The sequence below is a fragment of the Symphalangus syndactylus genome, chromosome 12, assembly GCF_028878055.3.
Source record: "Symphalangus syndactylus isolate Jambi chromosome 12, NHGRI_mSymSyn1-v2.1_pri, whole genome shotgun sequence".
Classification (NCBI taxonomy): domain Eukaryota; kingdom Metazoa; phylum Chordata; class Mammalia; order Primates; family Hylobatidae; genus Symphalangus; species Symphalangus syndactylus.
In genome coordinates, this window is record NC_072441.2 from 83991024 (window position 1) to 84003219 (window position 12196).

Here is a 12196-nt window from a genome sequence, read left to right on the forward strand (position 1 = left end):
CTCAAAAAAAAAAAAAGGAGAGAGAATTCTAATGCTCTAACACTACCCAAACAGCTTCATCAGAGTAGCGGCAGAGTTTTAAATACAATAGTGTGTAAGAATCTGTGGTTTCTTACAGATTCTTACAAATACAAAAAAAAAATGTCTTTTTACATGCATTTGGAAAAGCTTCAAAAGACTAAGGCAACTATTTGTCTCTGGGATTTGTTTATCTACATTTTATTTTATTTTTAAATTGTTTTTAAGAGACGCGGTCTCGCTATCTTGCCAGGCTGGTCTTGAACTCCTGGGCTCAAGTGATCCTTCTACCTCGGCCTCCCAAAGTGTGAGCATTATAGGTGTGAGTCACCTCATCCAGCCATTATCTACATTTTAAATAAAGACTGTGGTTGGAAGCAGAACTCTTTTGTCTTGGAATACTAGAGGCAGATAATGGGGAAAACCTCAGAATGATGGCAGTTGAAAAATATTGGAGAAGTATTTTATTTTACTTTATATTTTATTGTTATTATTATTTTCAGACAGTCTCACTCTGTCGCCCAGTCTGGAGTGCGGTGGCGTGATCTCAGCCTACTTCAACCTCCTCTTGAACCTGGGAGGGTTCAAGCAGTTCTCATGCCTCAATCTCCCAAGTAGCTGGGATTATCGGCGTGTGCCACCTTGCCCATCTAATTTTTGTATTTTTAGTAGAGATGGGGTTTCGCCATGTTGACCAGTACTCCTGGCCTCAAGTGATCTTCCCGCCTCAGCCTCCCAAAGTACTGGGATTACAGGCGTGAGCCACTGCGCCTGGCCTGGAGAAGCATATTAATGACATTTTTGAGAATTTTGTTTGTTTGTTTTGGCTTCCTATTAGGCTGGAGATAATTATCATTCATCTTTAATTTTTACCATAATTTTTTTTTTTTGAGATGTAGTCTTGCTCTGTCACCCAGGCTGGAGGGCAGTGACGTGATCTTGGCTCACTGCAACGTCCACATCCCCAGTGCAAGCGATTCTCCTGTCTCAGCCTTCCGAGTAGCTGGGACCACAGGTGTGCACCACCATGTCTGGCTTTTTTTTTTTTTTTTTTTTGAATTAGAGTTTCGCCCTTGTTGCCCAGGCTGGAGTGCAATGGCGCGATCTCGGCTCACCGCAACCTCCACCTCCCGAGTTCAATCATTTTTTGTATTTTTAGTAGAGACAGGGTTTCACCATGTTAGCCAGGATGGTCTCGATCTCCTGATCTCATGATCACCTGCCTCGGCCTCCCAAAGTGCTGGGATTACAGGCGTGAGCCACCACCCTGGAGGGCGGGGCGCGGTGGCTCGTGCCTGTAATCCCAGCACTTTGGGAGGCCGAGGCGGGCGGATCACGAGGTCAGGAAATCGAGACCATCCTGGCTAACATGGTGAAACCCCATCTCTACTAAAAATACAAAAAATTAGCTGGGCGTGGTGGCGGGCACCTATAGTTCCAGCTGCTTGGGAGGCTGAGGCAGGAGAATTGCTTGAACCCAGGAGGCAGAGGTTGCAGTGAGCCGAGATCGCGCCACTGCACTCCAGCCTGGGTGACACAGCCAGACTCTGTCTCAAAAAAAAAAAAGAAAAGTGAAAATGATAGCCAAAATGAACTAATCAATTACATAGACATTTAACTTAAGTTATTCTATAACTACTGGATATTGAGAGTTACATTTAAGTATTTTAAATCTCTTTTAGCTCCAAAAGATTCGGCTTTTTAAGTATTTTCAGCATGCAAAATAATATAATACACGTTATAAAAATAATAAAACAAATACTCATGTATCCATTATCCAGTGTTAGTAATAGCTTATTATCAGTTTCCTTGTGTACCTGCCCCAATCTTTTTCCTTTCTCTCTAAGAGTAACTATTATTCTATTTGTTGTTCTTATCATTCTCTTGCCTTTTTGTTTCAGTTTTCCTATATATATATCTCCCAAATAATCAATGAAGTTTTTTGGTTTTTTATTTTACATGTCATACTATGCTAGATGTAATAGTGTTCACTCAGTATGCATTTTTGAGATCCATATTGATGCATGTAATGGTAATTTGTTCTTTGTATTGCTTTCCAGTATTCCATTCTATGACTGTATTTATCCAATGTTCTGTCAATGGACATATCATATGGACATTTGTGTTTTTTACAGTCTTTTTATAATTTGTACTCTGCTAATATGAACATCTTTATTTCTATTTCTCAGTGTACATGTAGAAGTGTTTTTCTTTTTCTTTTTTTTTTTTTTTTTTTTTTTGAGACGGAGTCTCGCTCTGTCGCCCAGGCTAGAGTGCAGTGGCGCGATCTCGGCTCACTGCAAGCTCCGCCTCCCGGGTTCACGCCATTCTCCTGCCTCAGCCTCTCCGAGTAGCTGGGACTACAGGCGCCCGCCACCGCGCCCGGCTAATTTTTTGTATTTTTAGTAGAGACGGGGTTTCACCGTGGTCTCGATCTCCTGACCTCGTGATCCGCCCGCCTCGGCCTCCCAAAGTGCTGGGATTACAAGCGTGAGCCACCGCACCCGGCCGTGTTTTTCTTTTTCTCTTTTTTTTTTTTTTTTTTTTTTTTTGGTAGAGACAGGGTTTCACCATGTTGGCCAGGCTGGTCTCGAAATCCTGACCTCAGGTGATCCGCCTGCCTCGGCCTCCCAAAGTGCTGGGATTACAGGCGTGAGCCACCATGCCTGGCCCTGACTTTTTATTTTTGTAATAAGGTGGTTTCGAATGGAATCTCATTTTCATGGTTTTAATTAGCATTACCCTGATTTGTAATGAGGTTGAAAAATATTTTCATGGGTTTGCTAGCCATTTGTGTTGCTTTTCTGTGAAATGCTTGTTTGTGTCTTTTGCTCATTGTTCTTTATTAGGCTGTAGGCATACTTTATATATTCTAGATATTACTCCATATTATTAACCCATAATAATCCATTGTCAGTTTCCCATGTTGCAAATATTTTTTCCCATTTGTGCTTTACCTTTCACTTTTTTTTTTTTTTTTAAGAGTACAAGGACAATGCTGAAAGGAATAACAAGGCTTATCTCTAGGATCCATAAGGTGAGTCTGGACTGACGGCTGATCTGAACACTTTGTGCATACTGCCTTTTATTATTTTTTTTTTAACTCAGTCTTGCTCTGTCACCCTGGCTGGAGTGCAGTGGCGCAATCTTGGCTTGCTGCAACCTCTGCCTTACAGGTTCAAGCAATTCTCATGCCTCAGCCTCCCAAGTAGCTGGGGTTACAGATGAACACTATCATACCTGTCAAATCTTTGTATTTTCAGGAGAGATGGGGTTTTGCCATATTGAGCAGGCTGGTCTCAAACTCCTGGCCTCAAGTTATCCACCTGCCTCAGTCCCACAAAGTGCTGGGATTACAGGCATGAGCCACTATACCCAGCCTTGAATACTGTCTTTAAGTAGATTTCTTCTTTTTAGATGGATTCATGGTATCTAGAGTCAAATGCTCTGGACAACTTCGTCTGTAACAGGTTTCAGTAGAATAACTGTGCTTGGCCGGGCACCGTGGCTCTCGCTTGTAATCCCAGCACTTTGAGAGGGTGAGGCGGGAGGATCACCTGAGGTCAGGAGTTCGAGACCAGCATGGCCAACATGGGGAAACCCTGTCTCTACTAAAAATACAAAATTAGCCGGGCGTGGTGGCACGTGCTGGTAATCCCAGCTACTCCGGAGGCTGAAGCAGGAGAATCCGTTGAACCCAGGAGGTGGAGGTTGCAGTGAGCCAAAATTGTGCTGCTGCACTGCAGCCTGGACAACAAAGTGAGACTACGTCTCAAAAAAAAAAAAAAAAAAAAAGGCCAGGCGTGGTGGCTCACACCTGTAATCCCAGCACTTTGGGAGGCTGAGGCGGGCAGATCACAAGGTCAGGAGATCGAGACCATCCTGGCTAACACAGTGAAACCCCATCTCTACTAAAAATACAAAAAAATTAGCCTGGCGTGGTGGCAGGCGCCTATAGTCCCAGCTCCTCAGGAGGCTGAGGCAGAAGAATGGCGTGAACCCAGGAGGCAGAGCTTGCAGTGAGCCGAGATCGCGCCATTGCACTCCAGCCTGGGTGACAGAGTGAGACTCCGTTTCAAAAAAAAAAAAAAAAAAAGGAATAACTGTGCTTGAGAATTTACCATGGGATAGGATAATTAATATTTTTCCATAACACGTAACTAAGATTGACTGTAGTTAATTTTTATTAACTTTATTTCTCTAGTTGAATTAATGATAATTCTCCTTTAATGAAGTATTTAAAAGAACAACTAGTTGCCAGCTGGGCACGGTGGCTCACACCTGTAATCCCAGCACTTTGGGAGGCCAAGGTGGGTGGATCACTTGAGGTCAGGAGTTCGAGACCAGCCTGGCCAAAATGGTGAAACCCTGTCTCTACTAAAAAAATACAAACATTAGCCAGGCGTGGTGCCAGGCGCCTGTAATCTCAGCTACTCGGGAGGCTGTGGCAGGAGAATCACTTTAGCCTGGGAGGCGGAGATTGCAGTGAGCCGTGACTGAGCCACTGCACTCCAGCCTGGCAACAGAGTGAGACTGTGTCTCAAAAAAAAAAAAAAAGCCTGCCTGCCTGCCTGCCTGCCTGCCTGCCTTCCTTCCTTCCTTCCTTCCTTCCTTCCTTCCTTCCTTCCTTCCTCTCTCTCTCTCTTTCTTTCTTTCTTTCTTTCCCTCTCTGGCCCAGGCTACAATCTACTTGGCTTGCTGCTGCCCGCGCCGCGGACTGCCTGGGACTGCCGGCGCGCGCCACCGCTGCCTGCCTTTTCTCCTTCGGATGCAGGCACGCGTTCGCCATCTTGGCCACGCTGCTCGCCAGCTCCTGACGCCGAGTGCTCTGCCCGCCTCAGCCTCCCGAGGTACTGGGACTACAGACGGAGTCTCGCTCACCCAGTGCTCGGTGTTGCCCGGGCTGGAGTGCGGTGGCGTGGTCTGGCCTCGCGGCAGCCTCTACCCCCCGGCCGCCTGCCTTGGCCTACCAGGGTGCTGGGATTGCAGCCCCTGCCTGGCTGCCGCCCCATCTGGAAGGTGGGGAGCGCTTCTGCCCGGCCGCCCCGTCTGGGAGGTGAGGAGCGCCTCTGCCCGGCCACCCACCGTCTGGGAAGTGAGGAGCGCCTCTGCCCGGCCACCCACCGTCTGGGAAGTGAGGAGCGCCTCTGCCCGGCCACCCACCGTCTGGGAAGTGAGGAGCGCCTCTGCCCGGCCACCCACCGTCTGGGAAGTGAGGAGCGCCTCTGCCCGGCCACCCACCGTCTGGGAAGTGAGGAGCGCCTCTGCCCGGCCACCCACCGTCTGGGAAGTGAGGAGCACCTCTGCCCGGACACCCATCGTCTGGGAAGTGAGGAGCGCCTCTGCCCGGACACCCTGTCTGGGAAGTGAGGAGCGCCTCTGCCCGGCCGCCCCGTCTGGGAAGTGAGGAGCGCCTCTGCCCGGCCACCCATCGTCTGGGAAGTGAGGAGCGCCTCTGCCCGGCCTCCCATCGTCTGGGAGGTGAGGAGCGCCTCTGCCCGGCCGCCCCGTCCGGGAGGAAGTGAGGAGCGCCTCTGTCCGGCCGCCCCGTCCGGGAAGAAGTGAGGAGCGCCTCTGCCCGGCCGCCCCGTCTGGGAAGTGAGGAGCGCCTCTGCCCGGCCGCCCCGTCCGGGAAGAAATGAGGAGCGCCTCTGCCCGGGCGCCCCATCCGGGAAGAAGTGAGGAGCGCCTCTGCCCGGCCGCCCCATCCGGGAAGAAGTGAGGAGCGCCTCTGCCCGGCCACCCACCGTCTGGGAAGTGAGGAGTGCCTCTGCCCGGCCGCCCCATCCGGGAAGAAGTGAGGAGCGCCTCTGCCCGGCCGCCCCGTCCGGGAAGAAGTGAGGAGCGCCTCTGCCCGGCCGCCCCGTCCGGGAAGAAGTGAGGAGCGCCTCTGCCCGGCCGCCCCGTCGGGAAGAAGTGAGGAGCGCCTCTGCCCGGCCGCCCCGTCCGGGAAGAAGTGAGGAGCGCCTCTGCCTGGCCGCCCCGTCTGGGAGGTGAGGAGCGCCTCTGCCCGGCCACCCATCGTCTGGGAGGTGAGGAGCGCCTCTGCCCGGCCACCCATCGTCTGGGAGGTGAGGAGCGCCTCTGCCCGGCCACCCATCGTCTGGAAAGTGAGGAGCGCCTCTGCCCGGCTGCCCCATCTGGGAAGTGAGGAGTGCCTCTGCTTGGCCACCCATCGTCTGGGAGGTGAGGAGCACCTCTGCCCGGCCGCCCATCGTCTGGGAAGTGAGGAGCGCCTCTGCCCGGCCACCCATCGTCTGGGAAGTGGGGAGCGCCTCTGCCCGACCACCCATCGTCTGGGAAGTGAGGAGCGCCTCTGCCCGGCCACCTATCGTCTGGGAAGAAGTGAGGAGCGTCTCTGCCTGGCCGCCCCGTCTGGGAAGTGAGGAGCCCCTCTGCCCGGCCGCCCCGTGTCTGGGTAGAAGTGAGGAGCTCCTCTGCCTGGCCGCTCCGTCTGGGAGGTCTACCACAGAGGCCAGAAGCAATGTGGGGGCTGGACGTGGTGGCTCACGCCTGTGGTCCTGGCACTCTGGGGGGCGAGGCGGGTTGATCACTTCGGGCTAGGAGTTCGAGACTAGTCTGGCCAACTTGGCGAAACATGAAGAATACAACAGACAAACCAACCAACCAACTCAATGACAACAAAACAGGTCTACCCTGGAGTCATACTCTAATTTTTTCTATTTTCCTCCCTTTCTGATCCTTTATCCCACTTTCTTTTTCTTCCTCTTCCTTCTCCCTCTTCTTTGTCAAATAGAGGATTGAGTTATTATCACTGATCCATATAAAGTCCCTCTCTCATTTATTTTAACTCCCACCCTCATTTCTATTCCCCGACTTCCCATGTGCAACCTTCCTAATATGTTTGATACGCATCTTTTTGTTTGTATGTATTTTTAGAAAATGTTTATTGTTTTTGTATGCAAAAAAAAATTAATAAAAAAAAATAAAAAAAAATAAAAAAAAAATTTGCCAATTTACAATTTTAGTATCTAAAATCATTAAAAAAACAAAATTGTACATGAAAAAGACCATTCTGCTGGTTTACTTCATTTTATCATTTATTTACCAAATAGTTTTTCAGTACATTCTATATGGCAGGTACTCAGAATTCTAAGATGCCTCATTTCACTAATAATAGTTATTATTTGTTGGGTATTATTATGTGCCAGGTACTACACTAAGTGCTTTGTTTTTTTAATCCTCATGATCAACCCATGAACGAGATAATATCCTTGTTTCACAGATGGAGAAACTAAAGATGAGATTGGCTAGGTAACTTACCTGAGGAAATAGCCTGTGAGGTTGCAAAGCCCACATGAGATGCCAGGTCTGTCTGACTTCAAAGCCTGTGGCCTAACCACTGTGCTCTATTGCATTTTATGGTCCGTGTTCTCCAGAAGCTTACAGTCCAGTAGAATCATGAAAAAATGACTATTTCAGTATGGTGCTCTTACAGCACCAAAGAGGAGCACCTGAGCTGGATCAGTTGAGTCAGTAGGAGATCCTGAAAGGCTCAGAACCGAGCCAGAAAGACTTGGTCATTTTCAGCTGATTATTTAATTACAGATTAGATTTCCTAGAAAAGGAGCCCTTCCTCCTGTATGGCTCTCCCTGCATGTGCCCTCTTCCCTCAGGCCTATATATTAATACATAAAATAACCCATTATTATAAAATGAAATGAAAGCAAGGATCAGCAGAGGGATGGATTCTGGACTCAACTGATCATATTACAAGGCTAAAATAAATTTACTTTCTTGGCCGGGCGCGGTGGCTCATGCCTGTAATCCTAGCACTTTGGGAGGCCGAGGCGGGAAGATCACCTGAGGTCGGGAGTTTGAGACCAGCCTGGCCAACATAGTGAAACCCTGTCTCTACTAAAAATACAAAAATTAGCTGGTGTGTGGTGGCACACACCTGTAATCCCAGCTATTCGGGAGGCTGAGGTAAGAGAATTGCTTGAACCCAAAAAGTGGAGGTTGCAGTGAGCCAAGATCACGCCATTGCACTCTAGCCTGGGCAATAGAGCGAGACTCCATCTCAAAAAAAAAAATTTCCTCTTTCTTAATAACAGACGAGAAAGACCTGAGGCCAGACTGCTGTTGGTGAGAGAAAGTTTTGGTGTTTTTTTTTTTTTTTTTTAGTTTGGTTCAGGGTGACTGTATTAGTCAGGGTTCTCTACAGGGACAGCACTAATAGGATAGAAGTATATATGAAGAAGTTTGTTAAGGAGTATTGAGTCGGGCCGGGCGCGGTGGCTCAAGCCTGTAATCCCAGCACTTTGGGAGGCCGAGGCGGGTGGATCACGAGGTCAGGAGATCGAGACCATCCTGGCTAACACAGTGAAACTCCGTCTCTACTAAAAAATACAAAAAATTAGCCGGGCGTGTTGGCGGGCGCCTGTGGTCCCAGCTACTCGGGAGGCTGAGGCAGGAGAATGGCGTGAACCCAGGAGGTGGAGGTTGTGGTGAGCCGAGATCGCGCCACTGCACTCCAGCCTGGGGGACAGAGAAAGACTCCGTCTCAAAAAAAAAAAAAAAAAAAAAGGAGTATTGAGTCACACCATCTGGCGAAGTCCCACAGTAGGCCGTGAGCAAGCTGAGGAGCAAGGAAGCCAGTCCAAGTCCCAAAACTTCAAAAGTAGGGAAGCTGACAGTGCAGCCTTCAGTCTGTGGCTAAAGGCCTGAGAGCCCCTGGCAAATCACTGTTGTAAGTCCAAGAGTCCAAAAGCTGAAGAACTTGGAGTCCAGTGTTCGAGGGCGGGAAGCATCTAGCCCAGGAGAAAGATGAAGGCTGGAAGACTCAGCAAGTCGGCTCATCCCACCTTCTGCCTGCTTTATTCTAGCTGCCCTGGCAGGTGATTAGATGGTGAAACATTGAGGGTGGGTCTGCCTCTCCCAGTCCACTGGCTCAAATGTTAATCTCCTTTGGCAACACCCTCATAGACACACCCAGGAACAATACTTTATAGCCTTTAATCCAATCAATTTGACACTTAATTTTTTTTTTTTTTCACTAACAAAACATGCTTTATTTGGTAAAAATGTGAGTGTAAAGGGGGTGAGGCGGGGCAGGCAGGGCAGAAGGGCGCAGTGTTGGAGGTGGGGGCGGGGGTCTACATAGCTGGGACCTGATCCTGCGGGGTGGACATCCAGGATGGAGGAGCCAGAGGTCAGAAGTTCCAGAGGCGGGCAGTCCTTTGTTAACAGATCACTTGCTTTTCCAGGGGTGAAGACAGAAGCTCCAGAGGCCTGAGTACGATGGGGGGCAGCTGTCCAGTGACATCTAGGGAAGCCCAGCCCCCAGCAGAAGCAGGAACTCTTGGGGACAGTCTGTCTTGTTGCAAAGGCCAGCACAGCAAGCAGCCTCCACGTTAGTTCCACAGCTCGACTGGCTTCTAAGACGGGCATGTCAAGATCCAGAATCTCAAAGCATCCCCTCTTTGGCTCCATCATCCAAGGGTGAGAAACAGCAGAGCCTAAGTGGGAGTCTGAGTCATCTTCTTGGTTCAGTTTTTAAATGAATTTTAAATACCCTCAGTCAAAAGAAAAATAGCAGGAGGCAGAAACAAAAGATACGAACCCATCCCAAAGCTGTTGGGCACTGCCACTTCTGGATGGCTCTAGTGCCAGCGGAGCCCCCATTCCCCCCCATGTCAGACGTAATTCTTGGTGGGGTACTCAGAGGGCCCCCGAGAGATGGCAGGGGCAGATGTTGAGTAGCGGGCCATGTAATGGCTGGGGCCCTGGGACCCCCCCCGAGGGGCAAGTGCAGCACAGCAGCCCACCACCCAGCAACAAAAGGCCTGAGGCCGCCCAGCCCAAGTAGAGGGAGGCCCCCAGCTCCCGCTTTTGGGCCTCAGCCACCAGGGGGTTATAGAAGTCCTGGATGATGGCATGCACCGTCCAGCACACTGGGATTAGCGTCCGGACCCCTGAGATGACAAAGACAATCCCAGAGGTGAGCATCAGGCGGGCCTTGGAATCCTTCTCCTCCACACAGGTGGTACACTTGGCCCCAGCAAGGTAGACCAGGAAGCCGAACAGGGCCACGAGGAGGACAATGACACAGAGAGCACATGGAGCCTGCGGGTCCTGCAGCAGCGCCAGCAGTGAGTTGTACACCTTGCACTGCATCTGGCCAGTGCTCTGCACCACGCAGGACATCCACAGGCCCTCCCACACCACGTGGGCCACCACGATGCTGTTGCCGATGAAAGTGGTCACTTTCCACATGGGCAGGGCGCAGGAGACCAGGCCATTCACCCAGCCCAGCAGTGTCAGGACGACTCCCAGGATCTGCATTCTGCCAGAGGCCATGGTGAGATTGAAGGAGCTACACTGTGAAGGAGATAAGGGAAATTCCTAGGCAGAGTCGACACTTAATATTAACCATCACAGTGATCTTCTAGATTGGCCCACAAATGTTCTTTCAGAAACTGCAGGATGTTCATTCTGGAACTGTACAGAGGCAATTGTACAGACTGTTTTCTCTGGAAACAACAGTCTACTTGAGTGATATCATATATAAAACTTTAAGAACTAAAGATTCCCTTTTGCTGTAGGCCAGGTGTGGTGGCTCACACCTGTAATCCCAGCACTTTGGGAGGCCGAGGCAGGCGATCACCTGAGGTCGGGAGTTCGAGACCAGCCTGACCAACATGGAGAAACCCCGTCACTACTAAAAATACAAAATTGGCCAGGCGTGGTGGCGCATGCCTGTAATCCCAGCTACTCAGGAGGCTGAGGCAGGAGAATCGCTTGAACCCAGGAGGCAGAGGTTGCAGTGAGCCAAGATGACACCATTGCACTCCAGCCTGGGCAACAAGAGCAAAACTCTGTCTCAAAAAAAAAAAAAAAAAAGATTCCATTTTGCTAGCTTTTAATTTGCTTCAAAAAGTACCTGTAGTTTCAGCTACTTGGGAGGCTGAGGCAGGAGGATCATGTGGGTCCAGGAATTTGAGACTGTCCTGGGCAATATAGCAAGACCCCACCCTATGTAAAAAAAAAAAAGTATAATAAAAATGTCATCACATTACTGTAGAAATAGCACCACCTTGTGGCCTTTGAATAGTTTGTTTTCCACTCTGCTTTGTAAAGAGGCATGGTGCTTTCTCTCCAGTAGATAAAATTGAGTAGCGTTTAAGTAGTACTAGGGTGTATTATCCAGATTGCTATGCTGAAGTAACAAGGCTTGTATTCTCAGTGGCCTAACACAAAGGATATCGTTTGTGTTGTGTGCATGTGTTTTGCTTTGTTTTTGCTGTTCCTATCTTTCAAAAAGGCTTTACAAGCAAGATTGAAGTCTGGATGAAGGGACAAAAGTTTACCTTCTTGGGATACATCGCAACATGTAGCTTTTAAGGTGGGGAGGGAGAGATAATTTATACCTCATATTTAATTGGCTCTGACTAGAGAGGACACAATGACGCAAGTTATTTCCATTCATAGGTCTTTTTTTTTTTTTTTTTTTTTTTAATTTATATTTTTTTGAGACGGAGTCTCGCTCTGTCGCCCAGGCTGGAGTGCAGTGGCGCAATCTCGGCTCACTGCAAGCTCCGCCTCCCGGGTTCACGCCATTCTCCTGCTTCAGCCTCTCCGAGTAGCTGGGACTACAGGCGCCCGCCACCACGCCCGGCTAATTTTTTTTGTATTTTTTAGTAGAGACGGGGTTTCACCGTGGTCTCGATCTCCTGACCTCGTGATCCGCCCGCCTCGGCCTCCCAAAGTGCTGGGATTACAAGCGTGAGCCACCGCGCCCGGCCATTCATAGGTCTTTAGCCAAAGGAATCACATGATCCCTCCCGTTTCTGCAAGGGAGGCTGAGAAGTGTAGAGAATGATTTGGATATTTGTATATTTCCCAAGCATTGCTGCTTCTGCTGTAATTTACAGTCATACATTCTCAGACAAAGCTGGAGTAACTCTAGTACTTGACAGTTACTTTTTTTTTTTTTGAGACGGGGACTCACTCTGTTGCCCAGGCTGGAGTGCGGTGGCACAATCTTGGCTCACTCCAACCTGTGCCTCCCGGGTTCAAGTGATTCTTGTGTCTCAGACGCCTGAGTAGCTGGGATTACAGGCGCCTGCCACCATGCCCCGGATAATTTTTGTATTTTTAGTAGAGACAGCGTTTCCCCAAGTTGTCCAGGCTGGTCTCGAACTCCTAACCTCAAGTG

At 49.5% G+C, this 12196-nt stretch overlaps 1 protein-coding gene and 1 pseudogene across 1 annotated transcript; one reads left to right on the forward strand and one right to left on the reverse strand.

Moving 5' to 3' along the window:
* LOC134734406 (WAS/WASL-interacting protein family member 1-like) overlaps positions 1-11070 on the forward strand; it is a 33770-nt pseudogene extending 22700 nt beyond the window's left edge.
* LOC134734411 (claudin-6-like) lies at positions 9700-10338 on the reverse strand. The gene has a single exon (XM_063626838.1). It carries the CDS (start codon positions 10336-10338, stop codon positions 9700-9702), a length of 639 nt encoding a protein of 212 aa, XP_063482908.1.
* Positions 11071-12196: the final 1126 nt, after the last annotated feature.